At 34.7% G+C, this 17,034-nt stretch overlaps 2 protein-coding genes across 5 annotated transcripts in view; both read left to right on the forward strand.

Moving 5' to 3' along the window:
* Positions 1-17,034, forward strand: part of LOC142343231 (uncharacterized) — a 58,948-nt gene that overhangs the window by 31,237 nt on the left and 10,677 nt on the right. For both annotated transcript variants that reach the window (XM_075395004.1, XM_075395005.1), the window contains exons 8-11: positions 6,467-6,584; positions 6,877-6,938; positions 9,913-10,046; positions 16,418-16,598. In XM_075395004.1, coding sequence (XP_075251119.1) covers positions 6,467-6,584; positions 6,877-6,938; positions 9,913-10,046; positions 16,418-16,598 — 495 coding nt within the window. The remainder of the gene's footprint in view (positions 1-6,466; positions 6,585-6,876; positions 6,939-9,912; positions 10,047-16,417; positions 16,599-17,034) is intronic.
* The window catches only part of LOC142343235 (uncharacterized), a 595,961-nt gene that overhangs the window by 31,236 nt on the left and 547,691 nt on the right, over positions 1-17,034 (forward strand). The gene's annotated exons all lie outside the window — the stretch shown is intronic.

Raw genomic sequence — 17,034 nt, forward strand, 5'->3', positions numbered from 1 at the left:
GAAAACGGTGTTTGAACAAAAATTCGGTTTCTCGGTAGTGGTTTTTTGTGTTCACATGCTGCATTTTGATATTGATTTTCTGTTTTTTTCTTTTTTTTATCTAATTTTTTAAAAAATTATTTTCTCAATTAATTCATAGTCCATTCTAGGTCTAGTTTTCTGTTTAGTCAATGAAAATTTTTTGAATTGTACGTCAGGACTTGTCCTGATATGTTTTTTTGTTTCGTCGTCTGACGCTCTTTTTTCGTTTTACATTTGTTCACACAGCAAAGCTGACTTCTTCCTCTCACTAACGGCATTTGCGCGCGTGACGTCATTTCCCACTCGCTTTAGCAAAAGTTTTTAGGTTATTTGCGTGATTAGATCATACGTGACTTACCTCACTTTAAAACTTAAGTTTAGTTTGAATTTGTTTAAGGTCAAAGGAACTCATTTGTGCAGTAAAGGGTCCCTAATAAGAGGCTTCTGCGGGATGAATTTTAACAAGCTTTATTAATTTATCGCTGAATGTTTTTTACCTAGTTTTTTGAGCGGCGTCGATTTTTTTTTCAATTTAGATCTGTATCTTTTTCTATCTCTATTATATGGCACGCAGGTCTATTCTTTCGCAGCTATTCCGGCAATATGCGGGCTATGTTTTCTTAAATATTTCAATCAAATGCTTTTTTCTGGAAAATAAAGTGTTAAATAGCCGCACAGCGATAGCTGGGGCACTTATTGGCCTTCTCTTGGTTTTTACGACTCAAAGAGGGGTATTGGTTTTCTTAAGGTTTTTACGACTCGAAGAGGAGTTTTGGTTTTCTTTAGGTTTTTTTTACCGGAAGTACTATTTGTTCACACGCTGTTTTGACCTAAAAGCGAAGTTGAGAATAATTGCCGTGTGAAATAATTTCTTCTGAGCGAGAAAAGTTTTTGATCATGCGCTGCGTTTAGTGAATGACTTTTTGACTTTGAAAAGTAGTTTTTGTCTGAATGGAACAAAGATAACCGTTATTAGCCGTTTTTTCGTCTAAGTGGCCCAATTATTTTGCTTGTAGTGCAATATTTTTGATTTGATGCTATATTGAAATGTCGACCTCGGAAATTGAATCCACAGTGTTTTGCAGAGCCTGAAGATGCGTTTCAAGTTCAAAACTGGCATATTCTTGATTTCATAGTTGATTTTTGTCTTTTTTCTTTAAATTTCATTATTTTTGGATTTTTAAACCGTCTTTTTGTGAAAAATAAATTATTTGATCAACGCCTCTTTCTACCTCGTTGTAATTTTTGTTTTTAATAGCCGCCCTCATCTTCTCAGCCGGCTATTATAGCGCTCCTATTTTTTTACTTCGTCGAAAAAAATGTTTTGCTTTACCTCAGTTTGCCGCTTTTTCAACATTTTGCGTGAAATCTTTTTGACTTCTCTAGGCTAGTTTCTCTCTTCTCTCATTCTGCTAAAAGTGATTTTGAACATCAGTTGCTCAGCAAAGCAATTCAAAATGAACAGAGTCAGTATAAAAAATTGAAGTCAGAAATAGAAACGGGATAAACCCATAAAGCCAAATTTTAGATGCCCGCTATTTGAACGTCGTTCCTATAAGTATTAGTTACCTCTCTAATGCTTTTTGATATTGATAGTAGCCCCTGTAGCCTCTCTCTAAGAAACAGAAGTATGTTCAACTACGAAATGCCATCAAAATAAATTGGAATTAAAAATGTTTTTGTACAAAAAATCTTTGTTTCAAAATCTTCTATTCTTTCAATCCCAATCATGCTTGTTGGAATCAAGGGCGGCTATTTTCCGGCTATCTGCCGGGTATGTTTATAAAATTGTACATATGCTAATCCGATTTTGGTAGTTTTTCCCTGATTTTTGTCAGTTTTTTTGCTTATATTTTGGTTTTAATTACTAGAAATAGTCTTTTTGTGCAATATGACGGACTTTAATTTCGTTTCAATAAAAATTAAATCATTTTTTGGCGTTAAGTTTTTGAAAGACAGTTAAAACTTTTTCATAAATGAAGTTCTAAAAGTTGTTTGACCATTTTTTGCAAAATGTTTAAATGTTTCATATGTTTGAATTCTGCTTTTTCCAATTTTTTGTTCTCTTCAAGATGATAGATCTTTGTATCGGATGACTAGTTGTCTTTTCTATGTCTCAAATGCTGAACAATGAAATGTATTCGTTTTTCTTTATTTCTTAAAAATTAAGATCGTGTTTTTGTTACGTTGTTCCTTACATTGTGCCCATATTCTTAACATTCTAGTTACTATCCTTCTAGTTTTGTCCTGGGATCTACATTTGTTTTCGGTATATGAATTTCTCCAGTTGTTGAAAAATTGAATGATTTCAGATTTTTCTTAGATTTTTGTCATTTTTTTGGATTGCAATTGATTTCATTCAACATAAGACAGTACTGAGAGTTTGCTAGCCAGCCTATTCCAAAATTTACTCTTACTATTTACTGCAACTTTCTGCCGGCCTTGGTTTTAATGTAAACAATTTTTTGCTTTCGAATATTCTTCTGCTGCTTATGTCTTTTCTATGATCAATTCAGTTTTTGAATTAGTGTGAAATCATGTAGTCTAGCATATGTACAACACGGAAGAAGTATTTGTTTTTTTATGAATTGCAGTGATTAGAAGTGTAATTATAGTGGTTTTCGGATTCTTTAATTTGAGGTTTCTTTTTGGAAAAAAATTAACTTAGTTTCTAAGAATATTATCTGCCGTTTGCTTTCGCGATCGTTTTGATATTAGAGTCATAAGTTAGTTAAGGGCAATTGATAGCCCTGTCAGCTTTTTCAGCCTATCAGTTTTTTGACCATCTTTTTCTGTTTTTTTAACATTACCAAACGTTTTCAATAATATAAAATTTTGCTGCTTTTTGTGTTCATGGCTTAATACAAAAGATAATGGCTTATGCTGCAATTACGTTTTTTTTTGAGAAGTTTTGACGCTTCGAGTCGCTTCCGGAATTCTTCCGGCTATGTTTTTACTTGAAGTACTATTCGTTCAGACGGCGTTTTGACCTAAAGGCGAAAGAGTAAAATTGCCGTGTGAACTAAATTTTTCTGAGCGAGGGAAGTTTTTTGATTATGCGCTTCGATCATGACTTTTCGGCTTTGAAAAGAGTTTTTTGACAGAATGCCCCATTTAGATAATCATTATTAGTCGTTTTTTTGTCCAATTGGCCCAGTTTTCGCTAATAATTTAATTTTTTGTGCAGAAATGATTTTTGATAGAAGCTGTATTAATGTCGACCTCTGAAATTGATAAGTGTTTTTGAGAGTCTAATGATCCGTTTTATTTTTTAAATGAACACTTATTTCTCAATTTTTCAAATTTATTTTTGGTTTTTTGAAATTAATTTCTTTTTTATTGCTCTCGTGGAGAAGCAATTATTGTAAACGTGTATCTTTTTTATGCAAAATTTTTGCATTAGCGTTTGATTGACTTTTACGCCCTTGGAGTTTTGCGTTTTGCGTGATCTAAAATTCCCTCTCAATCACAATTTCAAGCAGTTGAACTCAATTGGCGGCAATTTAATACTCAAAGTCAAATGAAACATCCGCCGAAACTTGTGCCATTTTTCACTTTAAATTTTAATAGTGGTATATGCTATCCTCTAATGTAGTAATTTGAAGCCCACTGTTGAGCTTCTTAGTCTCTTTTAGGCTCCCCCGACTGAAGCAGGCTGGAATTTTTTATAGCTCCCACTATTCGTTCCAGAGCAATTCTTCCGACGTTTAGTCGGTTATGTTTGGATCTTAAAGCGGATTTTGTCCAAAAATTAGTGCATATGTCAATCTACATATAAACTTTCATGCATGAAATGCCTCTTTTTAACGTGGGGTGTTTTTTATAGAATTGTAGGCATTCTTTCACGATCTTGGCAATTGTTGTCTAATTTATTTTCTTTTTTGGATTAAATTAACTAGAAATTGTCTTTCTATACACTGTAAGGGATCCTATTCTTCCTTCACTGATGATTGATTTTGTGGCGTTCCGTAATTGAAATTGTGAAAAAATTCCAAAATTGAAATATTGAATTTTTTGTCAATTTTGCAATAAATTTTGTTATTTTCAATCTTTGAGCTATAATTTTACATTTTAATCTATTCAGTAGGATAGATATAATGTTTTTTTTGCTAAATAAGAAAATGTAATTGTTTTTTTTTCATTTTTCGAACTGATTTTAAACTTTCAAAAATCAAGAACTAGTCTTTGTTTATTTAATCTGTTTGTCTATGTCTTTATTCACCGCATTATAGCATACATCAGTATATTTCCTGAGACCTATAGTTCTAATCATTTCCGTTTTTATCAGTTGTTAAAATCAATGATTTTAGCCTGTTTTTAGATTTTTGTTTTGTTTGCAATTAATTTTATTTGACAGTGCGGCACTGAGGATTTGCTTGAAATGCCGTTTAAAAGGGTTTGACTGATAATAACTTTCTACGAATATTGTTGGGGTCTTAGTTTGATTTCAAACGATCTTTCTCTCAATTATATTGTTTTTTGTTGATTAATTTGTATCGCATTATATTGTTTAAATGAATTTAATGTATTTTCATATATGAATTTAATGTATGTAGGCATGTAGGCTCTTTTCACTATAAAGTGTGCAAGTTTCTCTTGCTACGAAGTTGTCCCCTTCTGTGCAATTTGACAAAAAACTGAGAAATTTTACTCAATTTCCTCATCTGTTCTTTTCTTCAAAAAGAAATTTGTAAGCTCTTTAAGGCCTGGCTAATATTTTGTTGTTGGATAACTTGTTTTCATTGCATGAAACAACAGTCTTTGTTTAATAGCCGCACAGCGATAGCTGGGGCTATTATTGGCCTTCTCTTGGTTTTTTTATTTCGTCCTCGCGATTTTTGTTACGACCATATGACGTCACAACCACTTCGAATCTGCTTTTTGTTCATTCATTCATGCAATTTCAACTGAAGTGCGTGCTTGACGTCATTTTTCGCTCTTAGTGGAGCGAGTTTTTTTGCGTGATTAAATTTTTGGTCACACTTGACTTACCTCACTCTTAAAAATGACTTCCTCACTTTGAAATAGACTTGTATTTACTTTAATTCAGAAATAAGGTCAAATGGGTGTGTGTCACTCTAAATGAAGGTTAATTTATAGCTGCTAATAGAGGCAGCAAAAACTAATTCAGATTTTTAATCAAAATATAACATATCAGCCTTCAATGAAAAGACGAATTTTTTTGTCTTTTTTGCTGTTTTTTGAGACTGCAGATCTACGAAGCTATTGCGGCTATTTTCTGGCAATCTGCCAGCTATTTTTGTACTTCTACTTAATTGGAAAATAAATTTAATATTCCTAATTTTTCATGTGAATTTTATCTGGCATATTTTTGATCTTTGACTTAGACTGTTGTTTCCTCTTTGCTTTGATGCCTTCACATAATTGCTATTTGACAAGCCAGTTCTTTAAGAAGAGTTTAGGATATTGGGAGGATGTGCCTTGGTGTCGTTTCCAGAATTCTTCCGGCTATGTTTTTTATTTCGTCGAGCTTTTTGTTACAGCCATATGACGTCTCAAATACTTCAAATCTGCTTTTTTTCATTCGTTCATGCAATTTCAACTGAATTGCGTGCGTGACGTCATTTTCAATCTTATCAGAGCGAGTTTTTGGTTCATTCGTGTGATTAAGTTTTTGGTCACGCGTTAAGGGTGACAACTTTCCTCACTGAAAAACGACTTACTGACTCAAACTGATTTTTCTTTACTTCAATTCAAGAGATAAGGCCGAGTGAGTGCGTGTCACACTATTTGAAGGTTATTTGAAAGCAGTTAATGGAAGCAGCAGTAATTTAAACAGATTCTTAATCAAAATATTATATCTCAGCATTTAGTTATTAGAATTTTGTTCGTCTTTCTTCTGTTATCTTTTGAAGCAGCAGTAATTTATACAGATTCCTAATCAAATAATAATATCTCAGCATTTAGTAATTAGAATTTTTTGGTCTTTCTTCTATCGTTTGAGACTGCTGATCTACAAAGCTATTGCGGCTATTTTCTGGCAATCTGTCAGCTATGTTCTTCTTGCCTTGGGTACAAATTTAAAAGTAGTTATATTTCAGGCTTGGAAGTCAGTGTTTTCAATTCATCTCAAACAAAGTTTTTTGCAATTATATTAGTCAGTGTTCTTTCAATGCGATTTTTTGCAGTACTGACTTTTCGTTTGACTTTTCCTCCTCAAAAACGGGATAAACAGGTAAATCCCGGAGGAAATTAGGTTTTAGAGCCTCATGGCTCACTAGTCTCTAAGTATGCGATTCACCGAAACTGTTCAAGAGGCATAAATTAATGGTTTGCCCCCACCCGCATTCAAACCCCCCACTTCTTGCTCACTGGTTTTTTTCCCATGCTTTTTTTTCAAAGAACGTCAGTTCTTCAAGTGTTTATATTTTCTTTGTGATACGCTAATTGATCACTTATTAGAGTACATTTGTTTTGGGTTTAGCTCTATAGGGGCTTCTATCGTCACATGGAGATGCCGAGTTCGTGGACTCGCAATGCCTACCATGCGCGCCCCATCGATCTACTTCTCACAAGCCGATGCCTCTATTTCCTCAAATTTGGTAAGATATCTTTCGCATTATTTTTTGCAGTTTCAGAGAAAAAGTCGTTTAGTTTATTGATTAGCATGTCGCAATGACTTTAGAAGAATCCCATCGAGTGAAGTTACTGCAAAATCAAAATTTTCGCAGTATGAAAGGCTAAGCTATTCCACCTATTTTTTTGAATGTTTGAATTTCATGGTTTAACAATCGCTGCTTTTTGATCAAATTGACTTTGTGTCGATTTCATCTTTGAGAACTATTCATGTACTTGGTGATGTTTGCTTGGTTAACCATTCCACGGATGTTTCAGATGGGGAGAAAGCTGATTCACTGCACTACTTCTTTCCGCTAGATGAAATATCGCTAATTACAGTTAGTGCTTCACGGCAATTATGCTATTTGTTCGCCATGACAATTTAACTTTCAATAAATCAAACTTGCATTTTGAGTAAGAAGCCCGCCAAGAAGTCATAAACTACACCTTCCAAAAGAGGAAACCACATGACTAGAATATACATTTCAAAACACTGTTGTTAATAGCCGCCGTCGGCTATTATTTAGACGCTTTCCTTCTTTTTTACAATCCCCAGATTTGAATTGTATCGGTGCGCGGTCTTTTTTCAATGCCAATCACACTTTTGATCTCTTCACACTTTTTTTGACTTTTCAATGTTGTCAAGGAGCGAAGTGACTGTACGGTTTGAAGGGTGATCTGTTTCAAACTGCCTTTAAATTGGAGAGAGAATTTGGTGTTTGAACATTTTTTTTTAGTTTTTGATAGTGAATTGTTTTCAGTGCTTTCATCTTGGGATTTAATAAAATGTTACCTATCTGGTCTAATTGTGCCCATTTGGAGTTGCTCGAATCCCTCAGCCCGTAACTAATGTTGTTCATGGATGAAACTATCTATTGTCAGAAAATTTTAGTGAGTTTGTTATGCGTTCTTTAACTATTTTTGTTTTCTCATCCCTGAGACCCCTTAATGGCAGGTCCCATCGGTTGCTAATGAGGTCTACGTGAATCAAATTAATTGTTTCGTTGATAGATAATAGTTTCTTAGACTAGAACACTTTTATTTCTTCCAAAAATGTTAGCAGGTTTTTGAAATTCGCCTGTATGCGTTCATTTTGTTGTCTGATGATTTATTCCTATTAAGAATTAAGTCTATTAAGTCCTATTAAGTCTCATCGGTTACGAATGAGGCATAAATGAACCTAATTTTTGCTTCAAAGTTTTAGCTATTAGTTTTTTTAACATTGACACTATTTGTTCGAAAATTACTTGGGAACTATTGAGTTTTACCTGTAGTTTCTGTGCATTTTTATTGTCTTCTCAATTAATTCTTTTAATAACACGTCCTATCGTTTGCCCCTGGGGACTAAATTAATCTAATTTCTCGCTTGATTTCATACCACTGTTTTTCAGCACTTAGACACTTTTTGTCGAAAGAAATATTGTTGGAGCTCAGTTCTCATTGGTCTTCAAGTGCGGCGTAAATTGCGTCTTCAAAAGCGGCAAACAAATGCGTTGATTTTCCTATTTATCGGCTTCAGTTTTTGGCAATTTTTTTAATGACTTAGAAACCAACTGCTTCCGAAATGTTTTATAAAAATTTTTGAATCTTGCTTTCATTAGATGTTTTTTTTTGTCCTTTTTTACCAAATGGATTTTAGAAAGTTTTTCTTCTCTAAACCTGTATGATGTGCTGTTATGGATTTTGTTTTATAGTTATGTGTTTTTTTCTTTGAGGCCGTGGAATTTCAAAAAGATTCTATGCTTTGCCAATTTTGTTTTTCTTTAGTACGGTGAAATTTCCATTTATCGGCTTTAGTTTTTATCTATTATTTTTATGGCTTAGATGCCAATTGTTTTTAAAATGTTTTTGGTAATTTTTTGAATCGTGCCTTGATTTTGAGTTCTTTCTGTTTTTCACCGAATGGAATAAATTTTTTTTACTCTATTTAATAGCCGCCCTCATCTTCTCAGCCGGCTATTATTGCGCTCGTATTTTTTTTTTACTTCGTCAAACTCTTTTTCGCTTTACCATTTTGCCGCTTTTTCAGCATTTTGCGTGAAATCTTTTTGACTTCTCTAGGCTAGTTTCTCTCTTTTCTCATTCTGCTAAAAGTGAATTTGAACATCAGTTGCTCAGCAAAGCAATTCAAAATGAACAGTCAGATTAAAAAATTGAAGTCAGAAATAGAAACGGGATAAACCCATAAAGCCCAGTTTTAGATGCCCGCTATTTGAACGTCGTTCCTATAAGTTTTAGTTACCACCTCTAATGCTTATTGGTATTGATAGTAGCCCCTGTAGCCTCTCTCTAAGAAACAGAAGTATGTTCAACTACGAAACGCCATCAAAATAAATCGGACTTAAAAAATATTTTTGTACAAAAATCTTTTTTTTTCAATATATTCTATTCGTTCAATCCCAATCATGCTTATTGGAATCAACGGCGGCTATTTTCCGGCAATCTGCCGGGTATGTTCTTTGTATGCTGCGGTTATGAATTTATATAGTTTTTAAAGTTTTTTTCACTATAATACGGCTGAATTTAAAAAAGTTCTGACTATTTGCCATTTTTTGCTGTTTTTTACTTTGTATATCATTGACTTGGGCAAGGTCTTTCAATGCTGTACACGTTCTAATGATCTGTACTGTCAATAGTTATTTTTTTTCCTCTTGTTTTTGGAGAAGTAAGTATTTAACTGTTTTTAGATTTTTGCCAACTTTTGTGCCTTCAATGTCGCATATTTTCTTGACTGATAAAATTTGATGTTGCCTGAAAAATGTTGATGTTCAGTTCAGTATTTAATTTGTTTCTGGATTGTAATTTTTTTGTTCGCTTTACCTTTCGATTACGTGTTTCCTTTTTACATAAGTCACGATTTTCCTTCTTGACACCTAACTTAACCTCACTCACTGTTGCAACTAAATGAATTTTAAACTCTTATACTCAATGAATTGCACAATATGAAGACGGCCAGGGTCAAAAGAGTGAAATCAGAAGAAACGGGATAAACGGATATATCCCGGCCATTAAGTCGTAGTGCATTAGGTTATCAATGTTCATTCGAGCGATTGCTAACTGTAAATAGTATGAAACTTTATAGCCTTAGGAGCTGAAATAAGTATATTTTTAGAATCTAACAAACTGTACAAACTCCAATTAGAACACTTTTTGACACATGGAAACAAATTCTGCCAATTTTTGTCTCTTCTTTTTCAGTTTCAATCCCGACGTGCACCAAGCGTGTAAACGGCGGCGATCTTCCTGCGATTAACCGTTTTTTTTAGTAATCACGTCCATAAGAGTAGTACTTTTTACGTGTGTTTCTTTCAGACATATCCATTTGAGCAAGGTATCAAGTTCTTCTCTCGTCGTCCGGACGAGGCAGAGTGGGCCAAACTGACTATGCACGACAACAAGCGCATCAACGAGTTCTGGTTTGAAACTGGCGACTCACACTTCACACAGTTAGTATGAACTGACCAAAAAGTAATCACGAATCTTGATTTCGTATTATTTAGTTGCTCCTCGAACGAATTGTCGTTAGATATTATTGTTGAGAGGCTGTAAATTGAGAGGGTTACATGACAATATACCCAACGCCAAAGTACCCCATTTATTTCCTTTGATGTTTTTACTCAATAATCCGATTAAAAACTAGCAGTGAGTGTAACAGGAATGTTTTATCGTACCTAAGGGGACAATAGCATCCCATGACCGGTTGTGATAGTTTCATATCAAGTCACACAGGCCCCTGAGGCACGCTGCCAAATGAAATAGTATTACATTTAAAACTTGATAAATATACTTTATTACACTCCAAATGATCTCATTTGAATATTATTAATAGCCGCCGTCAGCCTCTCAACGGCAATTATTGAGGCTCTCTCCATTTTACAGTCCAAAGAATTTGAATTGTATTGGAGCGCTGTCTTTTTTACGACTCGAAGAGGAGTATTGGAGAAGTCCTTTTTTTTAATCAATTTTATTGGAGTGATTTTTGAAGCGGGAAATGAAACGCGTGAAAAAATTTGGAGTGATTTTGGTGCTGAACAAAAGTGAAGAGCGGAGCGAAAAGAGAGTGTGGTTTTTGTTCATACCGCTGTTTTTGAGAGAGCGTGAAATTGATGTGTGAAAAAATTTTCTAAGCGAGCGAAATTTTTTTGTTCACGTGCGGCTTTTAAAAGCAGTTTTTTGAAACTTTTGATGGTTATGAGGTTTGATTGGGATATTGTATTAATTTCAGGGTTGTTTTGATAGGAATTGAAGGTTTCAAGTAGTTAATTTTGAGTTTAATGCTCATTTGGAGGTTTTTGATTAGTTTTGCTGATTTTTAGACCAAATTTAATGATTTTTTGCCTGCTTTTTCATGCTTTAAGTGGGTTTTGAATAGAACCTTGTTACTTAAGAAATATTCAGCTAATAACTGGCTAAAGTTTTTTTTGAGGTAACTCATTTCTTTCTTAGGAAAATTGACAGAAAAACTGCGAAATTCTTAACCATTTTTCTTATTTTTTTGCAGTTTTTCTTTTTTCTTAGTCTTAGAGAAGTTTCTTAGCCTATTATGACTCGCCCACTGTTTTGCGAGCTTTTCATTGTCTTAATTAGAAAGGAATTTTACTCATCTTTATGTTCCTTGTGCTATTAAGTTTTTCCAGTTTTTTTATGAATTTGTTGTTGAATGCCGTTTCTATTCTTCTTTAAATTTTGTATGGCGTTTGTGGAGGTTCAAGGTTCACAATAGTTGTTCTAGTTGTTTAGTCATAAGTATGGGAGATTTTCTCCTTCGAGTCGTTTCCCGAATTCTTCGGCTATGTTTTTAAATTGCTCTTGAACGAAGTTCATGGCAATTATGGTAAACGTGTCTTTTTTATGCAAAACTTTTTGCGTTTCGCGTGATCTAAATTTCTCTCTCAATCACAATTTCAAGCTGCTGAATTCAATTGGCGGCAATTTAATACCAAAAGTCAAATGAAAAGTGCGCCGAAACTGGTGCCATTTTTTACTTTAAATCGTAATAGTGGTATATGTTAGCCTCTAATGTGGTTATTTTAAGGCGGTTATGTTTAAGATCTGTTCACACATTTTCATGATTTTTTAAGTCAAATTGGAGTAGTGATTTTGGTCACGCCGAAAGAGGAAACGGAGCGAAAAAGCGAGCGGTTTTGCGGCGTGACATTTCGCTCTAATTTTAAATTTATGTGCTCGACTTTTGACGTCATTTGTTCTGTTTTTAGGTCATCTGCGTGACTTACCTCACTCAAAAAATGACCTTGAATTTTTATGAACATTTTCTAGTTAAAGGTCATTAGAATGCATCTAAGTAGTGCCAAACGTATATGCCCTAATTCTTGAGTACTAGAGTCTTGAATTTTTTATTTTAATTTTGAAAAAGCTCCATTAGGGCTTTTCCTTAGATAGAGCGTATGTGTCTCATAAAAATGACAGTCCGAATCTATCTAAAAAGTCTAATGGTCTATTAAAAGACTGGTGGTCAACCTGTCTCTTATTTTTGTCCTTGTTTCATTTCATGGAGAGCCACAAGCGTCTATCGCGGCTATTTTCGGGCAATCTGCCGGCTATGTTTTTTCAAAATCTGTTCACATATTTTCATGATTTTTGAAGTCAAATTGGTGTAGTGATTTTGGTCACGCCGAAACAGGGAATAGAGCGAAAAGCGAAAGGTTTTGCGTAGTGAAATTTTCCGCTCTAATTTTAAGTTAGAGAAAACGGTGTTTGAACGAAAGTTCGCGTTCTCGCTTGTGATTTTTTGTTCACATGCGGCAATTTCACTTTGACCTGTACTGTTTTTTCGACTGTTTGGATCGGATTTTTTTTCATAGACGTTTGCCCGTTAATAGCTCCTTCTAGGCCTAGCTTTTTGTGTGAAGCAAATTTCCTTTTCTTGCTAGTGGATTTTTCTTCACATGCGGCATTTTGACATTGATTTTCTGTTTTAAAAGTTTTTTTATGCGATTTTTTTAGAAATGGTTTTCCCAGTTGACTCATAATCCGTTTTAAATCTAGTTTTTTTGTTTAGTCAATGAAAATTTGTTGAATTGTGCGTGAGGACTTGTCCTGCTATGTTTTTTTTTAAATTTGCTTTACCCGTTCATCTCGTTTTTCGTGTTAAAGAAGTCAACATTTTAACGTTTGACTTCTGACTTACCTCACTCACTGTTTCAACTAAATTGATTTTAAATTCTGTCATGCATTGCATTACGCGATGTGGCGAATACTGTGGAAGTCAAAAGAACAAAATCAGAAGAGATGCGATAAACCGATAAAACCCGGTCACTAATTCATTGAGCATTAGGTTATCAATGTTCAAAGAGTGTTTGCTAGCTGACATTGGTATTAAGCTTATCAGCTTTCTGTTTAGAAGCTGATTTAAGTATACGTTTAGAGTCTAATTGAAACTGCCCGCCAAATTAGAACATTTTTTGACACTGAAAAGAACAGAAAAAAATTCGGTCAATTTGTTTTTTTTTTATTTTTCTGTTTCAATTCTGATGTGCTGTTATTTTCCAGCAATCTGCCTGCTATGTTTAGGTTAAAGTTGTTATCGAAGTGTTAACAATAGGTTAAATATTGGGTATATGTTAGGCATTCATTCAAATTGGGTATTTAGCTCTGAGAATTTTAGGAGTAACTATTTTGCGGATGTCTGCGTTTATTGCGATTTGCTAGAGTTCTGGTCTTCTAAGATTTTTAAAAACCCGAAAAACTGTTTGTCAAGGTAAAGTTTTGACCCTTAAGTCAAAAGGTACAATTGCCTTGGTAAGCAAATTTCTGACGAGCAAATTTTTTTTCAGTTTATGCAACGCATTTAGTCGACGAGTTTGAATTTTTCGAGGATAAAGCGGATGGATTCTGATTTTACCTATTTATTCGTCTGTTTACCTCATTACCAAATGTTAAATATTATTAATTGCCCTTGAATGAAGTTCATAGCAATTATTGTAAACGTGTGTGTTTTTTCTATGCAAATTTTTCGCTAGACAATTTTGCGCTTTTCTTCTAGAATATTCTTTGACATGTCAAGTGACCTTTTCGCGCTTTCGTTCTTCATTTTTGTGTGACCTCCATTGCTCCGAAGTAAAGCTTGTTGCTAATATAAAATGGGTTGCAGCATAGCAGAAGTAAATGATTCATAGCGCAGTGGTTAGTGAGGGTGGTTATGGATCGGGAGGTCGATGGTTCGAATCCCGGCGGGGGATAGGTTTTTTTGCACCCATAAAGACAAATTGATCTAGGCTACAGCCCCGGAGATGAAATGCCTCGCCTGTCGTTCAAGAGCAATTCTTCCGACATTTGTCGGTTTATGTTTTTGTTTCCCTAATTAATTGCTCTCTAACATAATTTGTTGCAATGGAACTGTTGGTGTTTGTTATGCAATTTTTTGTGCCATTGAATTTTGCCGGACGGTGTTTCTCTCTGACCATGAAGTTTCGTGATTTTCTGTCTTCAGAGTCGGGATAACTTTTTTGTCATAAATTCAGCTTTATTTTTAAATCAGGTTGGTTCTCAAAATGTTGGCCACTCAGATGGAAAGGAACAACAAACAGTTCTTTAGGGGGCACTTAGTTTTTTAAAGAGTTTAATGACTTTTGAGACAGTCCATTGATGTTAACATTATATTGACCTTAAATACGATTGACCTCTCCAATTTCCGTCCGTTGTATTGTACTTTATTTTTCAGTTATTTTAATTCATCGCTCATTGAGTGAGAAAAAGTTATCAATATTTATGGCGTGATAGCCGAGAGGTAAGGTGTGTGATTCACACGCCAATGATTGAGAGTTCAATCCCCTGCCTCTGTGAAGCTGTCTGTGTAAGGATGAGCTCTTACTTAACCATAGCTTCAGGTTGACCATAGCCTGACCAATGTTGGCTGCAATGATGGTACCACGTGAAAGTCTCAGACGCAAAAAAAGTGGCCATAGTCACCAAAAAAAGAGCATTCATGCTCACTAAATGAACAGTCTGAGATGTGGGGAATAAAGAAAAAGGACAGCTGAGAACAGGCTACTGTTAATGCAGACTGAAAGCCTAATGCTGCTCCGCTGCGTAGAAACACATTTATTTATTTATTTTATCAATATCCCAACTCATCAGGTGACAATATTTCAACAATCTCCCCTCTGGTCGGGTGAGTAAGTAATTGAAAAGGCTGAAGGCATTAAGTTGCTGCGCAGTTCTCTATGAGCCTCTATAGTTCTCTGAGAGTGAGATATTTTTTGATCACATGTGGCATTTCAATGCAATTTTTTAGTCTCAGCTCAATTCTGTTCTGCTAAAGTTTCCAGCATGCTACCTGATTACTTTTCCGGGTGTTTTTGAACGGTTTCTTTGATTTTTGTTCTTTTTTTGCGTGTTCAATTTTGTTTTTCAACAGTTCAATTACTTATTTTTTGCTCAGACAAAGTTTGAAGCCATCGGATTAGTCTTGTGCTCTTTCTAATGCAATTTTTAGCTGGACTGATTTTTTGACACTTTCCGATGTAACGCCTGGAGGGCATGAAATTCTATCGAAGCCTTACGGCTTACTAGTCTCGTAAGTATGCGATTCACCGAAACTGTTAAGGAAACATAAATTCATGTTGCGAAGGGTGGTTCTCAAGAGTTTGACTCATGTTTGACACAAATTGCGCAATACTCCACCACTTGGCGACTCCTCCCTAACCTTTTCTGTAACCCAGCACCCTCGTTCAACTCACCTTCTCCCCCTTGCTAACCCCACGCCCCTTCAATCTTCAATTAAGGTAAAGCTAGCCAGCTACTGAAGAAGCCAACCGCTGGTCAGTCGTTTGAGAGCAATTCGTCCGACGTTAGTCGGATATATTTTGTTTATTGTGAGATCAGTAACATCTGATAATAATTTTTAAACTGAGAAACTTAAATGATTATCCTTGGATTTCTTTTTCAGGTATTTTTAATTTCACTGTCATGGTGCAAGATTTTGACTGACTTTTGTCAGTTCTTAAAATTTAAAGAGATTCAATTATCATGTTTCACTTATAAATAATTCATAAAATAGCGAGTTTAAAATGTGCTATTTTGAATCGTCCTTTTTTAGATATTTATTTAAGTAGTCAAGTTCAGATTTTTTTTGTGCCATAGGTGGTTTTCTTTAGTCCTATCTGCTTATAATTTTTTTATTTTTTGTTTCTACTCCTACGTCGCATAAAAACTTCTCTTCTTGTTTTTTTGCAATATTTTAATTCAAATCTTTTTTGATTTCTCTAGAGCAGATTTTTTTGATGGTGATGCTCAACGTGCCTTTAATAAGCTGGTGGTTAGTCCCAATTTTTAAAATCAACGCAGCTAAGCTGAACATGCAAAATGAAAGCAGGAACTCGATAAAATCCAATTGTCTTTTTATCAGCGCACAGGGAAGCAAGCGTTACACCCAAAGTTTAAGCTTTTCGTGTCACTTTTTTAATGGTTTTATTTGGGTGATGTCATTTGTTATATGCATTGGCATTGAGTGGCCTCACTCTCTAAATGACAACGCTAATATTAAGATCACCCGAGGTTTTCTTAAACTAGTAAAGACCAGTAAAGGACTCCTAGGTGACGACTGTTCATAATAAAGCTTTGCAAATAAAATAAGAAATTTGATTTCAAAAAGTTTAGCTTTTGCAAAAAAAACATTTTTTAGCTTTATTTGCTCTGGAACGAAGTTTGAAGCAATTATTGTAATTTTGTTGGTCATTTTTAGGCAAGTTTATCTACGAGTCTTCCGTTAATTGAGTTACCATCGAGGCTACCTCTGCCGGTCGGTTAATATTAATTCTTCTGACATCACTTGTTTATATTTCGCTTTTAATTTTAGGCAAATAATCAAGAAGCTAAAAGAGACCATATCAGTTTACTGGTCAGAAACACACAGTGGTAGTATCCACCACCATCCTCAGCAGCAGCCCCAGTTTGGAGCAGAGCCCATAATGGAATTGGCCCAACTATCCAGCTTCATGGCTTTCACTTTCAACTACGAGGGAGAGTCGAAACAACAGGTGTGAGAATCTGTTACAACTTGCTAATGTGTGCTCTGTAATAGAGAATTCCTCAAGCCTATGGCATTTCCCGTTGACCATGAAATTCTTTTGCTCTATGATCTTCGCATTCAATTTTGCGCTGCTAGAAAAGAAATGGCAGTTGAGAACTGGCTGATTTGGTCTAATTCTGTTGCGCTGCGATTACACAGAAATCACGATTATTGCTTAATTATTCTTACTTAACTATGTGAGAAAATTCACATTTTCTCGGATCTAAAAGAATGATCGCAAGAGCTAATCTTAAAGTACTAATAATATGAATGTCAGTCCTTACAGTCATGACGTAAATGGAAAGCATTAATCAGCTGCATTGTGCGGGCAGTTCTACTATGTTAACGTATATCGGTGAATGGACACTGAAGCTGAATTTATGAAATATTGACAACGAAGGTTT

Source organism: Convolutriloba macropyga, chromosome 7, assembly GCF_964194025.1.
Source record: "Convolutriloba macropyga chromosome 7, txConMacr16.3, whole genome shotgun sequence".
In the NCBI taxonomy this organism is placed as follows: Eukaryota; Metazoa; Xenacoelomorpha; order Acoela; family Convolutidae; genus Convolutriloba; species Convolutriloba macropyga.